This window comes from Thyridium curvatum (genome assembly GCF_004353045.1).
Source record: "Thyridium curvatum strain D216 chromosome Unknown NODE_44_length_342116_cov_83.455874, whole genome shotgun sequence".
NCBI classification, from domain to species: Eukaryota; Fungi; Ascomycota; class Sordariomycetes; order Thyridiales; family Thyridiaceae; genus Thyridium; species Thyridium curvatum.
In genome coordinates this window covers 324132-342116 of record NW_022156799.1, presented here as the reverse complement: position 1 = coordinate 342116, position 17985 = coordinate 324132, and the positions used below count along the sequence as shown (strand labels likewise).

Genomic DNA, 17985 nt, shown 5'->3' with positions numbered 1-17985 from the left:
GTAGATTCACCCCCCCCCCCCCCCCCCAAGAAAACAGTCATATCCATATATGTACATATATTATTCCCAAACGTCAAACTAGGTATCTATTTCGCTCTTTTCCGTACACCATAAGCCTGTCTCCGTGTGCCACAACAATTTGAACCAACAGCTTAGTGCTGAGCCAAGCTCTGCACGTCGGGTATAACCTCATCAACCTCATCCTCAACCATAGGCGACGCAGACGACTCAGACCCACTGTCCCCGGCCGCTGCACTGGCCGCTCCAGCAGCTCCTCCCCCAGACACATCCCCAGAGCCAGTTCCCCCAGGCCCTCCCGGCGGGCCCTCGGCCCCGTCCGGCCTCCGCGGCGGCCTCCCGCCAGCCTCGACCTCGTAGTCCCTCCGGATCCGCTTGATCGTGCGCACCGACACGCCATAGTCCCTCGCCAGCGCCGTGGCGCTCATCTCCATGCCGGCGCCGGCGATGGCCCGCTCCGTGGCGTCGCTCAGCTTGCGCGGGCGGCCGGACCGCGGCTTATCGCGGTTGGAGCCCTGGTGCGCGAAGCGGTTCAGCGTGATGTTGACCGTGCGCCGCCCGACGTTGAAGCACTCGGCCACGACCGACTTGGGCAGGCCCGCGGCGACGGCGGCCAGGATCGCGGCGCGCATCTCGCCCGACATGCGGCCGTTGTCGGGCCGCGACCGGCCCAGCTCCGTGCCCAGGGCGCGCAGGCGCGGCAGGTCCGGGAACAGGTCCAGGCGCGGGCCGCGGCGCCGCGGCGGGAAGCTCGCGGGCAAGGGAGAAGCAGGCGCCGCGGCGGGAGGAAGAGGGGCCATGTCCGCGGGAGGCGGCGGCGGTACGGACATGGGCGCGAAGCTAGGGACAGCAGTGGCCGGCCCGGTGGAGGGCGGAGGGCCATACTGGAAGTGCGGCGATGGTGCTGGTGGTAGTGGCGGTGGAGGTGCCGGTAAGCCGGCCTGCTGTGCGTGTGCCGGGGACTGCGACGGCGTATACTGGGAACTCTGAGGTGGTGGAACAAAGTACGCTTGGCCATAGAGAGGAGCCTGATCTGGCGCACCCGCGGTGGGTATGTCTTGGGCCGGAAGAGAAGCTGAAGGTGGCGGCTGTGCCGATCCTGGTGTCGGCCCTTGGGGATCTAGGGATTGAGCAGGCGACTGGCTTGCGCCCGCCACAGTGGCGGCTGGGGGCAGGGTGCCATTCTCCTGGCTTGTCTCGTCGACGTCCTGCGCATCTTCGGCCCTCTCATCGCGCGGTGGCGCGGGCGGCGGCATTATTTCTAGTGATCGCGGGTTCCGGGGCAGAGGCCAGTTCATGTGAGTCTCGTCCCAGGCGCTTCTGTCAGGTGGGAATCAAGTCCCTCCATGAGCTAGCTAGCCTTACAACGGTAGCACTGGCAATCCCGCCGCATTTTCGCTAGTCGCTACTTCAGAGTGGTAAGGCCCGTGCAGCCTGCAGGGAGCTCGGGCCAGCTGTGGGGACGCGTTTAAGGGGTGTCACCAACACAAATTCCAAGTGCTGTCTGCCAATGAGGTACCAAGCACAAAGTGTCTTTCTTGGGGGCAGCGCGTCAGCAAAGTCGCGGACAAAGTCGTGGGGACCAGATTGGATTCTCTCGTTGGGAAGTGGTTTTAAAGAGTAGAGTACAGAATGATGCCACGGAAATGTACTCAAAACACAGTGTCATCCATACATGAACCAGCTCTTCACAGTTTCTACGTTTTGTCCAGACCACGGCATCTTATCCTGTCACGTCAAAACTCCTCTCAGGTGGATGGATCATCAATTAGCTCTTCCCAGTGCTATGTTTCTGTCAATATCCCTCTCATCTTGGAACAACCTCCTCAAAACCCCCGCAGGAAGTCCTCCAGCGAGATCGGCTTCTTGACTGCATTGTTCAGTCCTTCGTGGAATGTCACCCAGACCTTTCGCTCCTCCTGCTTGAGGCCTGCTCCATGATCGACGCTCCTGTTCTTCTTGTGTCCCGCATTGCCGTTGACGTCTTGCAGCGGGCGGGCAGGCTCGGCGATGACCCTGCCAAAGAAGTCCCGCTTGACGCTGGCGGCGGCGGCGGCGGCCGAGAGCTTCGCCTCCGCCTCCTTGGCTCCTCCCTTGTTCTCCTTGTCGTCAAAGTGGAAGTCATCTTCGTGGATGCCGAGGGTGTTGCCAGCCTTGAAACGGGCCTGCCGCGCCGCAGTCTCCCGCGCGGCAAGAGTCTTCTGCAGCTCCTGGTCGAGCACCTGGCGCACGGCGTACCGCGTCGGCGCCTGGCTCGCGAGCACGTAGGCCCCTGCCGTCTCGTATGCGCACAGCACGTCGAGGTCGCTGTTCACATTTGTCGTTAGCTTTCAGCCCTAGCCATGAGACACCCATGCCTGCCTCGGAATTGTTCACTTACGGATCCATTCTGTATACCCATTGCGTTCTGCTGACTACAGACGGGTTCGCTTCCTCGATCTTGCCCCTCTGCAGCGCGATCCCGACATCGGCGAGCACCTCTGCGGCCCTCTTCACCATCGCCTTCTCGCCTTCCCTCCGGACGCTCGCTACGGATGCACCCTTGTCGCTCCCGCCGACGACGACTGGCTTCACGTCAGGCGAGACCAGGCGGAGAAGGTAGGGGATCAAATCCGTCGCTACGTGCTCCGGACTGCGGAACGATCTGGACAGAGTCGGTGAGAGTTGTGCTTGGATAGTCTGAAGCATGGCTCGGTTGTGCTTCTCCGCCTCGCGAGCCTCAAAGTCGGCTCTCGCGCCGGTAAATGGCATGGGAGGCGCCGCGTTCTCATCTTCCGCCTCGGCGCCCCATTTCTTGTCGTAGCCGGCCGTAGGGACATGCCGATGCGGCGACGCAAACAGGTGATGACACGCCAGGACAGGCTGGCTGAAGTACTGGCCCAGTTCCCATTCCTGGTTCGAGTAGATACGGTGTGTGCACGTGTCGTGGAAGTGCATCCACTCGTAGGCCATATTGGGCTTGCTGAGGTAGCAGTCGTCGTTGAACTCGCGGTTGGGGTACTCGAGGAAGATCTCCGTCATGATGCGGTCTACCTCGCCGCTGGTGTCGACCATCTCTCTAAGGCGGTCCATAGCATACTTCTTGACGTGCTCGGTAAATCCCAGCTGGGCTTGTGGCTGCTCGTGCTTCGTCTTCTTGGACACGTTGGTCGCCGCCGACTGTCTAGGGAATCCGGCGCCCTCCTGGAAGACTCGTGTCACAATCTCCTTGCTTCCACCTCGGCCTAGACCTCGCGCGCCGCCACCGCCGTGCGCCAGGTCATGCATGATGTTCTTCTCGATCCATTGGCGCGTGAGCTGAGGGGTGCCGTTGGGCGACGTAGCCCTCAAGCGGCCCGCGACCCATTCGCCGACCACCATGACACCGCGAAGATCGCCCTCGGCCGTGTTCTGCAGCCCCTTCTTGACTTCGAGTCCCGTCGCCATGCCCCACGCGGCCTCGCACAGTTTCCGCGCGGCTTCCCTCTCGCAAGGTATGCCCTCCTTCTCAAAGACGCCCTTGAGCCGGTTGACCACTGCATCCACCGCCGGCTTGCCGACGTGGATGATCTCTGCCAGGCCAGACTGTCGCAGGGGCCGCAGAGAAGTATGGTAGACGTCATTGCAGATGAGTATGAGCGGGCGCATCTGGCGGAAATCGTCACCTTTCTTCTTGCGCCTGGGCCCACCTGTCGTTGACGACGTGGAGGCAGCGCTGTTCTTCTGGTCGGTCGTGATGAGGTCGATCAGGGCCTTGACGAAGCCGCCTTCTCCGGACCCTCCCGAGCCGCTGACGACCCCGTCTACCTCGTCGACTACGACGCAGACCGGCTTGGCAATCTTGGGCGCCTGGCCGGGCTGAGCCTTCCGGTGTTCGACAGTCTTGACGCTCTCGGTGCCGAGCGTGGTGCGGATGCGGCCCCTGACGACGTCGCGGCTGCGGTCGTCGCTGGCATTGATCTCCAGCACCTCGTAGCCGGCCTGGCGCGCGCAGACGTGGGCGAGCGTCGTCTTGCCCAGGCCCGGCGGGCCGGTCAGCATGAGAATCTTGCGGTGCGGCTTCTCCTCCTCGGCCTGCTGCTGCTGCTTCGCTCCCGGCCGCCGGACGGCGGGCCTGGCCTTGGCCGCGTGGGGGAACACGACGGGGTCCCATCGCTTCAGCCACCGCAGGACGTGCCGGTTGGTCATGTCGTCGCCGACCAAGTCCATGAAGTTCCGGGCGCGGTACTTCTCGGTCCAGAGCATCGTCTTCCTCGGTTTCCTCAGGTTGGTGTCCGGTGCCTCTGTAGAAGGTTTCGGTCGCTCCGTGTTCGTGGCTCGCTCCGTGTTTGCAGTCGCTGTAGAAGCCTGAGCGGCAATCTCCTCCTTGGCGCCGTCGACCAATGCGTGTATGTCGATGCCGTAGTAGCTCTTCTTGGCCCTGCCCTCCTTCGTCCTAGATCTGGATGCCACCATAGACTCGTAGGACAGCGGTGCTGCCTGCTTGCGTTCCTTGATCGGGAGTGATCTCCCCGAACACGTCGAGATCTTGTATGTACGGCCGGTCGAGCTCGACACATCGAACGCAGGGGTAAGAAAGTCGGGGACTCTGACGTTGAAGAGAGATTCGTAGCGGGCTTCCTCCTCTTGTTCCTGAGACTCTTCTATCATTTGAGCATCAGGGATCTCTTGTGAGTCCTGTGTGACTGACGCAAGAGCTTCGGGTGCCACATCTTCGTTCGGCCGTGTCTCTTCCTCCAGCTGATCTTGGCTTGCGGTGGGAGCCTGAACATCTATGCTAAGCATTCGTTTCTTCGCGGGCGGCTCGTCGTCGTCGTCGGAGTCGTCATCGACGAAGCCGCCTTTGGCGCGTCGCTTGGCCGGTTGGTGGCCATCGTGGGGAGCTGGGCGCTTCCCATGTGCGGCAGCGTGAGCAGGCGGGCTCTGAGGGAAGGTGACGGGAGACGATGCCATCAACATTGCAGTTTCGAGGTCATGAGGGATTGTCTGTGGTGTTGTCTAGTCAACTTCTCAGAGCTTGACCCATAACAAGACAAGTCAATGGCCATTCCAGGTGTATTTTTGCGGCTTTTGCCAGGGCCAGGCCAGGGCGGGCGTGCGTGCAGGGGTCAATCGATGGCGGCGGGCGCCAACAGTGAGACGCGTTCGCGGCACCCAAAAACGCGTCTCTGGTCCATTAAACACGCGACCCACTTCCACATGGCGGAGCTTGTAGACAGAAAGTAGTCACCTACTCCGTACATAACAGTATAACTTGGCTTTCAACCGAAAAACAGTGGCCCAAAGATGAATGTATTATTGAACTATCTATGTTTCTCTGAGATCTGGACAGGCCTGGTTCCCAGGCATAAGAACCTGGCCATCTTGTGCCCCCAAATACCTTTCTACCTGATTTGACCCTGTCCATTTGCCGGACGGCCCAGCCAGAGCGCCACGCCTGACAGTCCCCTTTCCAGCCGGACCCTCAGTGCTGTCGCCCGCTCCTTGAGATTGTGCGAGTTCTGAATGCCGCCCAGCATGCTCCGTGACTCGTTGTCCAGGCCGCTGAGCGTGGCGAGCGACGACCCCTTCAGCACCTGCACTCTCGTCGCCATTGTCCTCGTGATCACGGCCGCCAGAAAGAAGAGCGTCAGGCCGAGCTGAACGGCCAGCATCGCGATGTAGGACCAGTGTATCGACACGAATGTCTGCGGGGTGAGGATCGTCCCGTTGAGGAAGGCAGTGTCGGGGGAGTGCATCAGGCGCGTGCCGCCCTCTCGGATACTGGAAGGAGAATCGATCAGTGTGCTAGTTACACGCACAGATCGGCCGAGGGGGACTTACAGGTTGGTCATGCTGCGCGCCATGTTCTGTGTGATGTTCTGGACGCCGTCGAGCTGCTGCTCTGGTGTGGGCATCTGGAACGTCATGAAATCGCCGAAAAGGGACGCCGCAAAGGCCTGTCCCATGCCGCCGCCGTTGGACGCGACCAGGCCGCGCAGGCCGTCGATGAGGACCGAGTCGTACATGGCTCCAAAGATCAGGGCAGAAGCTATCAGCGAAGTCCACACGTTGACCGTGAACGTGCCACCGTCCGGGACGCCCGGCGGTGCCGCGAGCTCAATGTCCACTCCGCCGTAGGTCTGGTTACAAGTGCCTGCCATATAACATGGATAGATTGTCGGATTCCAGCCAAAGTTCAGACTGTATTGGCTGCTCTTCACGGTTGTAGCCACGCGGCCAATCTCCTCGGTGACATGCACGCCTTTCCTGACCTCGGTCGAGAAGGACTTGGTGCACCAGTGAAATCCAATCTCGAGGAACTTGATATGAGAAAGGTCGGATGCCGTAACATTTGTCAAGAGTTCGTCCGAGTAAGCGAGGTAATGATCGTTGATGAGCAGCTCGGTGATGGAGTCGTTGAACGCTCCGCTCGCAGACGGGACTGGGCCGATGACGATCGGAAACGATGCCGGCACACTAGCCAACGATTCTGTATACGTGAGACTGTACACCATGTCTAGGGTCGAGTTGAAGATGTCGTCTAGGCGTGAGCTCGTGATGTTCTTCAGACTAGCCAGTAGTGTTTCATTGCCCAGAGCTGTCAGGTTCGCAACGGCGCCACAGATGCCGAGGGAGCCGTACACTGGCCAGCGACACTCGCCCGACGAGCAGACTGGTATCACTTCCGGGACCTTCTCGGAAGGAACGAAAAAGGCACCGTTTACTATCGACAGCTTCTCTCGCGCCGTGATATGAGAGGCTTTGCCCCAGATGTCAGTCACAGGCAGCTCTCTGATCTAATTATCAATACACCACTCACGTATTTGAAGCTCGTTCCCATCATAGAGAGAGAACGTAGTGGCTCTAGCAACTGACGCCGTGCCGTTTGTCGACTCCGATTCGTTCACCGGATACAAAATCGCCTGCTGGGTGATGGTCGATGTCAAGAAGCCGCTCAGCGTGATGATCGCTGCGAGACAGGCCAAGACGCCCTTGCATCGGAAAAGGAGCTTCAAGCTGCCATACCCGCCTCTGCTCGCCTCGTCAAACAGTTGAAAATCGATCAACGGCTTGGTACGAGTCGTCGCGAACCACATCCACTTCAGCTGACCCAACCCTTCCACGATCGGGAGCATGAACGCGACCTTGGCCAGTGATGTGAAGAAAGCCACGAATGTGTTCAGAGTGATGCCAAGCGGCCATTCCGGCGGGTGCTGTCCATCTGTGCGGTACAGAACTACGACAATAACTGGCAAGAAAAGAACACGTCAGGAATATTATCTTTGATCATCTTGGGACAGATACGACTTACTGATCATCGAGGCGACGCCAAGCAACAGCGACAGAATCTCGGGCATCCACCGAAATACGCTCCTCTGTCCGGTGCTTCCATACTCCGATCTGTCAGGCCCTATCAAGGGTTGATGAAAGTCGCCAGTGTATCCATTGCGTTCTCGAACCTCGACGTTGGCGTCGTCCTTGGAGCGAAGAGGCCAGGGATCCAAAGGGATGCCGGACGCCGGCCGTCCACTCTGCCCATCCACACGTTCCCGAAACGACTTTTGCGAAGGGCTCCCGACGCTCGGGTCGATGTCGGCAAAGCTGTCAATCGTTCGCGGCCGCATCTTGGATACCAGCTCCCGGTGGCAGGTTACACAAGCCATGCCATGTGCAGCACGGCAGAAACCATGGCCGCTCCCAGCGTTTCTTCGTGCGGCATGGCGAAAGGGGATGGCCTGTCCTTTTAGAAGAGAGGCCCTGGGCTTGGGTAGTTATTCTCCTCTGCCCTTGCTGCTGCCAGGGAGGGCATCCAAAACATAGTCCGGCCTAGGCTCTTGGTGGCTGACATGCGGGCTTTCGGGATTGGGTTTCTGGCGTCAAGATAGGTCGCTTTTTGGCCTTGGCATCAGCCCGTGGCGTTCTACACAGCCAATACCAAATTCTGCGGAATTCGAGTGCCAGCTTGATTGGGAGCTCGCTCTATTGGGCTGAAGAGGCACCAGCCAGCAGTGGCTTTTTGAGTTTGCATGGTCGCCTCCGTCCCGCACCAGCCTCCGGAAGTCGATGCGTTTCAAAGCTGAGAGAGATGCTCGCTTGTCGGTCCAGTTTGTTGAGTCGCCTTGCATCATGCACCCCTGCATTGTTCCTGAGGAGCCGCCCTCTCGGGAGTATCCATCGATCCTCTGAACCCTCCGAAGTCCCGTGCCGAATATGTTTGCTTGCTGTTAGGCGACCATATCTAGTCCTGGTTGCGCATTCTTACTGCTCCCTTGCTGTCGCCATCATTTCTCTCGTTGTCAATTTCAAACATGACAGAATCAATCTTGAGAAGGCTGTCTGGGAACTCGACACGGTTGATATTTGAAATCCAGTCTTCCTAAAGAAGGCCCAGTCGAGCCCGAGCCTGTGAAATTCCGGGTAGAAACGAATGGCAAAGTCTGTTTACGAGATTGCCATGTAAGCAGTGTCCAGGCCGAGTTCGAAGCGCACCAAGCAAGAAAATGGACTGGCAAGGTCTGGAGGGCATTATTCTAATATAGCTACGTCACATACATGCGGACTCAGTTTGCTTGGCAAATACAGAATCTGAAGAGTCATAGAGTAGCTGGGGGAGGAAAGAGAAGAGGGCATGGGGAGTAAAACTTCACATTGCTCCGTCATGTGCCTCATAACTATATTCGGCGCTTTTATTGTGAGCTTCAGCGCAGTCTCACCTTGCGCGAAGGGGAGCATTACATAGCTTGCCGAAAACAACATCACTTGCTTCGAACTATCGCCTTCTGCTCAGCCTCAGTCGTATGCCACCAACCCTGCAGTCATGAGTGACGGCCGCTGCGAACAATGCATTTGAATGCCTATTGTCACTGCTATAGCTAATCCCACACCCGAACAAACACCCGAATAACCTATCTTTACGCCACTAGCAGCTCACCCTGCTCCCAGCTTGCCTTGATCGAAGGCTCGTGATGCAACGGCGCCCATGAAGCTTCGTCAACGTAAAGGGCCTCAGTAGTATCTCAACGCGTCCTAGGGCGATGAGTTGCTCACCTCAATTACGTTCTAGAAACCACTAGTGACAGACTGACACAACACTCCTCGCTGGTCAGCAGGCTACCACATTTGCTTCCTGGGACTGTTCATCCCACAATCACAATAGCCAGCGCAGGACACGTGAATAGTTGTATGAAGCCACATGATCGAGCGCTACCTTCTGCGTGACTCCCTGCTGTTCAATGAGTCTCGACAACCGTCTCCCTCGTATCACCCTAGCTCCGTTGAGTCAAGAGACACTCCCGAAAATTTGATCTCATCCTTCCCAAAGATAGGGGGGTGGCCATTATAAAATGAAGGCTGCCTACTAACCTGTCCATGGTGTCTCCAAAACAAGCAGCTCCATTGCGACAGCATCTCCGTACTTGAAAAACATTTTCAACACAGTCAGGCCCCCGCAACCTAGCATAGCAACTGAGCCTCGCAACCAAAGCACCACAACTAAAGCATCAGAGCATCAGAGCATCAACCACCAGAGGATAATAGCTTCCCGTTGATGATTACGGAAAGAGATCGTATTGACCAGCATACTGGGAACCTATCAAAGCCTTTTTCAGTATCAGAGAGCATCAGCAAGACCATTTGCTTCCTCTCCAAGGCGTCGGTTGTTCTCCGTGATCTCTTCCCCGGTCCAAAAAAAGGAAGATGTCGAAGTACCAGCTCCTCTTTGGTAAGTCCGGTCCCCCCTCCCTGATCCAGCAAGGAGTGGTTATCAAGACTCTAGTAGACAACGACGACGAGCCGGCGTCGCGTACCCCCAAGGCCATGTCGCCCCACGAGATCGCCCAGACCACCGGAGTCTCTCCTGCTCAACTCCTGATTTCGGCCCCAGGCGGCGAGGCAACTGGCGCGACCCAACCTGCCACCCGGGTATCGTTGGATCCGGCTCTAGGCATCATAACGTCAACCCCTGGGTTCCCGATCCACGAGCCGTACCCATCGCAGATCCTAAACATCTCGTCGATTATCGCTCCCCCGAGCGTCGCAAGCTCCGCTTCCTCCGACGAGAAGCTGGCTTCACCCCAGTATCCGCTGCCAAGCCAAGGAACTCCGAGCCATGGACACCAGTACAACTTCGCCGGCTACCTTGGCGACCACCCGCACGGCCTTGCTCCGTCTGCTGCCTTCGCGATCCCGGACCCTACGGGAACAGCGATGGGCAGCGGACCCCAAGGAGTAGCGGGAGGAGCCGCCCCTGTCCCACAGGCCAGCACGGCCGTCGATGGGTTCCCGGTCATGAACATGTACTCGGCGCCAAACCACGCCTGGGCCGGCAACCACAACTTGAACCAGCCGATCGCCCCGTGGCCGCTGCAGGGCTTGGTTACCGGCAGCGCGGGCCCCCTCGCTTACCCAGCGTACGCTCCTGTGTTCCCGGGCGCCGCCCAAGCCCAACAAGTTCCTGCTGCTGCGGCTGCGCCGGCGCCGGCGCCGGCGCCGGCGGCCCAAGCTGCCCGGACGCCTCTGCCGCCCCCGCCGCCGCGCGAGGCCCCTATGAGCCGCCAGGTGCACTCCATCATCGCGGCCCACAACGAGGGCGTCCCGAGCGCGGCGGCGGCGGCGGCGGCGGCGGGGCCGCGCCCGTCGTTCCCGGACCCGCCGGCCAACATGGGCGACCACGCGGAGCGGCTGCGGTACGCGCAGCTGTGCTTCGCGGCCGTGGGCGCCAAGGACTTCGGCTTCCTCGAGCCGCACGTGCTGCGGTCCATCAGCGCGCGCGAGATCCTCATGGCGCCCAACCCGGCCGAGCTGCAGGAGCTGAACCGGCAGTTCGCGACGCTGCGCAGCCGCCGCTGCAAGTCCAACAACAACAAGGCGGCCAAGCGCGGCCGCGAGCGCAAGGCCCGCACGCTCGTCGACCAGGAGGCCCAGATCCGGATGCTGCGCCACGAGCGCAACCTGTGGCGCAAGTCGTGCGCCGAGCGGGCCGGCGAGGAGGTCATCGAGCGCCTCCGGGCCCATGTCAAGGCGGAGATGGACAGGTACAGGGACGAGCACGGTGTTGCCGATGCCTAGCTTCTGGTTTTTTTTTGCTGAGAGGATGTGTGGGCCAGGGCAAGATGGATGCTGAGTGATTGTTGTTGTTGTTTTTCCTCTCTCCGTGGTTCGAGAGGAATGGCATTGGGTTGGGCTAGGACAGAACGAGGCTGGATGGGTAGATTATGGCAACTTCCTGGTTGCCTTTGGGATGTTCGGAAGGGTTCTCTTTTTTTTGGAGGGCCAATATTGGCACATTGTTAGAAATTCGAAGCACCGAGCGCAGAGGGCAGAGCCGACTTAAATAGAGATTAGGGCCTTGACCCTCGGTTCCATATCACAATCACTGTCTCATCTATTGGCAACAGTCATGGGGCGAAGTGACACTTGGTATGATGAAGGAACCGGACCCACCGGTGTCAACTCTGGACAGAGTCCAACTCATCGATTTGCAACCGTTTGCAAATCTCATTGGCCAATGGCAGCCCTGGGCACTGACGCGTCTCATCTGGCTTCTTGAGTGGGAGCTTCTCTTAGGAGCGCCTCAGTGAATCAAGTTACTGTCCCTCACAAGGATGTGCAGGTAACTAGCTGGGCGCATACATCGAGTGAAGCCAATGGACTATTATAGTCTTGGTTTCTCAGTTTTTCATCCCTTCACCACCAAAGAAGTGTCATTAAGGGCGCTGTATACCCAATGGAAGTTTGACAAATCAGTGACCGCTCTGGGATATGGAAGAGGACTCTGATAGTTGTTCTTTCTACTGAAAGCAAGCTCTCATGCTTGCCGGCGTGAATCGCTACCCACTTGTTGTTGTCAATGACAAACATCTATTCACAGTGCTTGTGCAGGTGCTGTTTAGACATGCAAGCAGATCTCAGCAATCAAATTGGAATCAGATGGGAGAAAGGTTCCGTGTCCCGTATAATCCTGAAAATTGACACCCGACACCTCTATAAACGCCCTAATGTAAACCGGACATCATATCCGTTAGCACTTCCCAAGTCATGCCCGGTTGTTGGCTGTCCAGCGCCTCTAGTCAATCCCCGATCCATCTACCCTAGCTATACTGATTGGCCTGAGCATGGGCATGGTAGCCATAGTCGCCCTCAGAGTACTTGGGCGCCGCGTCAACACCCAGCTCCACCTCGTCCTCATCAGCCTTGGTGAACTTCTTCCGTGCCTTGATGAAGCATACGAGGTTGGTAATGGCGAGGACCCTGTGCCGTACAATGTCAGTCGACTGATACTCCAGACAACTAAGACGAGACATTTGATCGTCCGTGTGACCTACCAAACCGCAGCGCCAAAGCCGGCGCAGATGGACATGACGACGCCCTCGGTGTTGGCGTCCTTGTCGTCCTTGAGGTTGATGCAGCCGCCGTCGTCGCAGTCCTCCATCCTCCAGACCGCAGCGTGAGCAGCCGACCAGGCCCAGGTAGCCAGCCAGAAGACGATGCTGATGGCGTACATTCCATAGGCAAACAGGCGCCAGATGAGGTGCCGCGCCCGAGTCTCAGTCGCAAACAGGATGCCGTAGATAATGATCGTCTTTGCTGACTGTTCCACTCATTCATCAGTAACGAGATTCCGAGGTACATAAACGGAGCTTGTTGTCATTTGGTTGGTGTCTTACAGCAAAGATGAGCAGCGAGGGAAGGGTGTTGTACCGCCCTTTGGAGACGTGAATGGCATAGGCGGCGAGGGCGATAATGGCAGCTGCCAGAGCGAAGATGAGGAACCTCACAATCCAGACCCATCGTGGGTAGATTTGCCAAGGTGTGACTATCGCCATTATTGTGTGTTGTATTGCGTTGTGTGGTGGTTGTCTCGTTAGGATCAAGTGAGGAGGATACCAGTCCTGTTTGTGCTTCAAGAGTACCAGACTCCAAAAAAGGGTTCGAATATCTACGATAAAGGATAAAAGTGCCAAGACTGATTTGAGAAGACCAGATTCAACACTCTTGCCGCCCGGGATACCTACAGCTTTTTATTCCATTTGCACATCTCGAGCGCTGACGACCACTCGGCGGCTCGCAGGGCGCCAAAGCCCCAAGAGAACGAGATCCCCTCCATTACTCTATGGGCCTTTGCAAACCATCAAACGCACGGGCAGAGACCATCCCTCTCCTCTGGTTCGTCTGCCGGGCCCTGTCGCACGCCATCTAAATTTGAAAGGAAGCGTCGAGACGCCGGGGCACACTCTTGGTGTGGTGCCACGACCCCTGTCCGGCGCCTCAGCGGCCATCCTCATTGGATCACGGATTTAGATGCTGCATGTAAGTGCCGGGTCCCCTTTTGGCACCTGGCCTATGGCATGCGATTACGTACGTGCTGCTGTGTGTGTTTCCCTTTCGCTTTGCGGACGATTGATTCTGAGGGGAGTGAGGGGAGTGTGGGTGCTGACCGCCCCCGGGATGTGTGCCGGTCTCGCGGCCGGAAAGCATGCGGGAGAGACGAGATTCGCGCCCCATCTATTTCCAGAAGTCTTGCTACATCTATCTAGCCTCACTTCGCGGCACGCGGCCATTCCGCGCGCTCCTGCGGCTCCATGTTGGCCGGGTCTGCAAACGGGGAGTCCTCGCCCTCCTGCAGCACAGCCTCCTTCTGCCGCCGAACGACCTGGTACTCCTCCGGCAGCCGGACGGCGAACCCCTTCTTGACACCAACTACATTGGACCCAGAAAAGTTAGCTTCCAAAAGGGGCAATGAACGGAGAGGAGGAGGATGTGGGACAGATAGGAGTCCTCTAGCAGCCACTTACACAATTGTAGATAGACCAGGCGCGCGATGAAAGGCGCCCAGACCATGACAGCAACCACCTGCCCAAAGGTCCACTGCGCAGCACCGAGGCCGACGCGCTGGACCACGTCGGCAAGGCCCTTGACGTAGAAACACGTAAACACGACCGTCGCGCCCTGGAGCAGAGCCCAGACGACCTCCACGATCCAGATCCAGACCGTCCTGCCCGCGCTGCGGCTCGCCGGGGGCGTCTGCCCCCCGCCGATCTTGCCCGCGATGCCCAGGCCGTAGAACCCGGCGCGCCGGACCGCCTCGTCCGACTTGCCCCGGCACGCGACGGCCCAGGCGACCTGCTGCACCCACAGCGCCGGCACGACCGGGTACCCGACGCCGACGGCGTAGAGCAGCGGCGCAAAGTCGGACGCGCCCGCGAGCCCCCGGTCCAGTCCGCAGTACAGCGCCAGCGACGGGTTCCCGCCGCACGCCGCGAGGGGCCGCCGGGCCCTGAACTGCCTCGCGAGGTCGTCGAAGTCGAGCTGCGGCTGGGTGGCCATGACGGCGCACCCGAGGCCCCAGGAGACGGTCACGAGCAGGAGCGTCCACCAGGAGTGCGGGCTCGGCCGCCGGGCGCCGGAGCGGTGGCGCGTGCAGGCGCGGCGCAGCAGGAGCTCGACGAGGAGGCACGGCAGGAAGGCGTTCATGGCGAGGTTCGTCACGCGGTCCATGGTGACCATGAGGGCGGCGTACGATCCGGCAGCGCCGGACTGGGAAGTCTCGAGGTTGTTGTTCGCGAGCAGCGCGGCGGTCTGGATGGCGATGGCGAAGTAGAGCTGTATCTCGTGGAAGTCAAAGGCGGCGCTGAGCAGAGCGGTGGCGGGCCGGGACCCCTTGACGGCGCCCTGGACCATGGTGGCCGTCTCCCAGAGCCCTTGCGGGAGCGTGCTCTCAGCTGGCGGGACTGATGATTTCTTCGTCATGAAGGGGTAGACGGCAAAGCGCAGCCAGGAAGTCGAAATCTTGATGAGCACGAACAGGACGAGGGATAGAATGGTCTGGATAATGATGGAGATGGCGATCCCCGGCCCAGCGACGTCTGCACTGCTGTCCTCACTGGCATTGTTGCAGTAAGATCCCAACGTGTCCCGCAAGCTTCGTACAGCATTGGGTCCGGACGCTGACGTGCCGTTGATGCTCTCCTTCAACTCGACAGAGCAGACGAGTCCGCCGCTCACTTCACAGCTCGCCCGGGCGCACGCCCCGATCGCCTTGAGCGTCGAGCCTGTGTCGAACCCAAAGGTCTGATTCCTGCTGTCTCCGTAGCCAAGCTTGAAGGCCGTATTAGCCGCCTGCACCGACGACCTGTCCAGCGTGATGGCATCAGAGCCGCCGTCCTCGACCAGGCGCGCTACGGCGGCGAGGGTCGCGCAGCTCCAGAGGTTCCGCGAGTTGGCAAACAGGTAAGCCGGGTCCGCGCAGACAGCAGTGCAGTTGGGTACCAGCCTAGGATAGAAGCCCGGCGTGTTGGGGTAGAGGCAGCTGGAGGAGAGAAGGTCGACCTCGGCCGGCCTGTCGTAGAGCTTGGCGACGTTGCTGGAGATATAAGACAGGGGTACCGGCGGCGAGCCCCATGCCGAAACGATGGAGTCCGGGTAAATTCTCAGATCGTAGTCGCTGAGGGTTTTGAAGTGCGCCATGGCGGCAGATGAAGCGAGAGTCGTTCCCGGCACGCGGTCTTGCTGGGGAGTGAGTCGTCGCTTGCAGGCAATGGATGGCCCTTCTAGCTGGACTCTTGAGAAGCTATGAGCGAGCGTCGCAGGGTATAGTCGTCAAGCACTGCATATAACATACGGACTCCCTCGCATTGCCCACAGTCTGAAATGAAAAGAAAGGGATTTCCTGCACGATCGCAATCGAGGGGAGGTTTTTGGTGTTGCGCCGCACATGTTGTCAGCTCAGCCCAGGTCCCACCTCCACTTTGGATGATCATCGACAGGGGTTCGAGATTACAAGTAACTACAACGTCCCTACGCGTAGACAAGCCGACAAGCCGGCTAGACCAAAAGGACCAAAAGGAACAAAAGCGTAATCATGGCAACCAACACGAATATCTTTCACGATAGAGGCTTGACAGAGATCCTTTCAGGAGACATGCCCAGCAGTAAGACGGCGATGCTTTCAGAGATGACGCCGCCGTCAAACTGGCAGCCAAACATCATGAGTTTCAGTCAGTGTCCAAGCCTTCGAAATGGCCGATATAGTCAAGAGGAATTCAGACGACCAACCTAGTCTGCACGCAAATATGCTCTGATAGACTCTCAAGTACCTTTCCCAATCTATCTGGACGCTCTCAATGAATCTATCCTCCCTTCCTCCCTCCCAAGTTACCATGCAATCAAGTAAAACCACAAGAGGACTGACTACACCCCCCCTCCCCCCTCCCAACATCACCTCTCATGCACCAACCTCCCGCGCACCCAAACCTTCTTGGTATTCCGGTCGTCCCCGTTGAACAGCCACTTGGCGACCCTCTCGTCCCAGCTCTCCCACCCAAAGACGTCCACGTTGCTCTCCTCCGCCGGGTCGGCCGGCCCGCCGCCCTCGGCGTCCACGAGCGACAAGCCGATGAGCTGCGCGTCAAAGTCCATCCCGACCTCGAACGCCCCGACCGTATCCCCCAGGCCGACGACCTTGGCCCCGCCCCGCGTGGCGAGGTACAGCACCTCGTCGGCGCTCAGCCGGGCGCCGTCGTCCCCCGTCGTCACGGCGAGCTGGTTGCTGACGAGGCACGCCTGCCGCGCCGCCTCGAGCACGCTGGGGCTGTACCCGCCGCTCACGTCCGTGCCCAGCCCGACGTCGACGCCCACGTCCTCGACCAGCCACCGCACGCGCGCCAGCCCGGACGAGATGGCGCTGTTGCTGCACGGGCAGTGCGCCACCTTGGCCCCGCGGCGCTTGAGGAGCGCCGCCTCCGCGTCGGACAGGTGCACCGCGTGCGCGAGGATCGTCCGCTCGCCGAGCAGGCCCGCCTCGTCGTATACGCCGGCGTACGACGCGCTGCCGGGGAACAGCCCGGCCACGAGCGCGACCTCGGCGGCGTTCTCGCTGACGTGCGTCTGCACGGGCAGGCCCGTCTCGCGGTGCAGGTCGCCCAGCGCGCGCAGCGCCTCGGCCGTGCACGACGGCGCGAAGCGCGGCGTGATGACGGGCCGCACCGTCTCCATCCGCGGGTCCGCGGCGCGGACGTGCGCGATGCAGGCGCGGGTCGCCGCCACCGAGGCCTCGGCCGACTCGTCGCGGTAGAAGTCGGGCGAGGGCCGGTCCATGCACACCCGCCCCACGAGGGCGCGCTGGCCCGCCGCGAGGCAGATGTCGGCGAGCAGGTTCGTCGCCGCCACGTCGATGGTCGCAAAGTAGGCCGCCGCCGTCGTGCCGTGCGAGAGCGTCTTGCGCACGCACCGGCCGTAGACGCGCCGGGCCTTGGCCAGGTCCGAGAGCGATGCCTCGAGCGGGAACGTGTACGTGTTGAGCCAGTCCAGCAGCGTGGACTTGCCAAAGATGCCATTGTTAGGGTACTGCGAAGCGTGTATGTGCGTGTCTGCATGACCATGTCAGTCTACGTGTCAACTCTCTCGGGGAAACCTGGCCTCGTACACCGCAAGAAACCTCACGGAGCAGTGCCAGTAAAAGTTTGGGATGAATACGAACCTATGAACCCAGGGAAGAAAAACTGCCCGTCTTTGCAGGCCTGGACCGTGACATCGCTCTCATTCCATCCGAGTTTTGCCAGCAGATCGGCCTTTATCCGTTCGAGGTCTTGACAGTCTGCCTGGACAGCAACAATCTTGCCAGTGGCGTCGACGCAGACGACAGTTTTGTGCAGGATTTCCAGCTCAGCAAGCGTCTTTGAGTGCACAAAGGTGCCCCAGAACAGCCTTGGGCCAGGAAGGTGTCCAACTGTGCCGGCCAGGCCATGCGGTGGCGAGTCACCAAGGTCGCCCATCTCTCGTGGAAAGAAACAATAATTGGTTGTTGTTAAACTGATTCTCTCGGAGGTCGCAACTCCTCTCCCACAATGCGTGTAACTCGGCGGCAGCAAGAGAGATATTGCCGGTCCAGCCCCAGCTCTATCTGTCAAAGAAGATTGATTGTTGTCTCGGACAAGTAACGCAGACTCCGGCAGCACACAAGAAAGAAGGACAATCAACGGGGGGAGGAGGGGCTCATCAATAAATGTC

The 17985-nt window shown here is 59.5% G+C and overlaps 6 protein-coding genes across 6 annotated transcripts; 2 read left to right on the top strand and 4 right to left on the bottom strand.

Moving 5' to 3' along the window:
* Nucleotides 1–152: 152 nt before the first annotated feature.
* E0L32_007340 (uncharacterized protein) lies at nucleotides 153–1274 on the bottom strand (the record flags this gene model as incomplete). The annotated part of the gene is made up of 1 exon (XM_031142073.1): nucleotides 153–1274. One exon carries the CDS (start codon nucleotides 1272–1274, stop codon nucleotides 153–155), a length of 1122 nt encoding a protein of 373 aa, XP_030993748.1.
* A 570-nt stretch (nucleotides 1275–1844) lies between these two features.
* Nucleotides 1845–7604, bottom strand: E0L32_007339 (uncharacterized protein; the record flags this gene model as incomplete). Its single annotated transcript, XM_031142072.1, has 6 exons — nucleotides 1845–2325; nucleotides 2399–4983; nucleotides 5386–5752; nucleotides 5821–6739; nucleotides 6800–7228; nucleotides 7292–7604. 6 exons carry the CDS (start codon nucleotides 7602–7604, stop codon nucleotides 1845–1847), a joined length of 5094 nt encoding a protein of 1697 aa, XP_030993747.1.
* Nucleotides 7605–9675: 2071 nt separating this feature from the next.
* E0L32_007338 (uncharacterized protein) lies at nucleotides 9676–11046 on the top strand (the record flags this gene model as incomplete). Its single annotated transcript, XM_031142071.1, has 1 exon — nucleotides 9676–11046. One exon carries the CDS (start codon nucleotides 9676–9678, stop codon nucleotides 11044–11046), a length of 1371 nt encoding a protein of 456 aa, XP_030993746.1.
* Nucleotides 11047–12068: 1022 nt separating this feature from the next.
* Nucleotides 12069–12803, bottom strand: E0L32_007337 (uncharacterized protein; the record flags this gene model as incomplete). Its single annotated transcript, XM_031142070.1, has 3 exons — nucleotides 12069–12228; nucleotides 12303–12568; nucleotides 12645–12803. The coding sequence occupies 3 exons, from the start codon at nucleotides 12801–12803 to the stop codon at nucleotides 12069–12071; spliced, it is 585 nt and encodes a 194-aa protein (XP_030993745.1).
* A 713-nt stretch (nucleotides 12804–13516) lies between these two features.
* E0L32_007336 (uncharacterized protein) lies at nucleotides 13517–15444 on the bottom strand (the record flags this gene model as incomplete). The annotated part of the gene is made up of 2 exons (XM_031142069.1): nucleotides 13517–13677; nucleotides 13773–15444. The coding sequence occupies 2 exons, from the start codon at nucleotides 15442–15444 to the stop codon at nucleotides 13517–13519; spliced, it is 1833 nt and encodes a 610-aa protein (XP_030993744.1).
* A 759-nt stretch (nucleotides 15445–16203) lies between these two features.
* On the top strand, nucleotides 16204–17657 carry E0L32_007335 (uncharacterized protein; the record flags this gene model as incomplete). Its single annotated transcript, XM_031142068.1, has 2 exons — nucleotides 16204–17333; nucleotides 17468–17657. 2 exons carry the CDS (start codon nucleotides 16204–16206, stop codon nucleotides 17655–17657), a joined length of 1320 nt encoding a protein of 439 aa, XP_030993743.1.
* Between the last annotated feature and the right edge of the window lie 328 nt (nucleotides 17658–17985).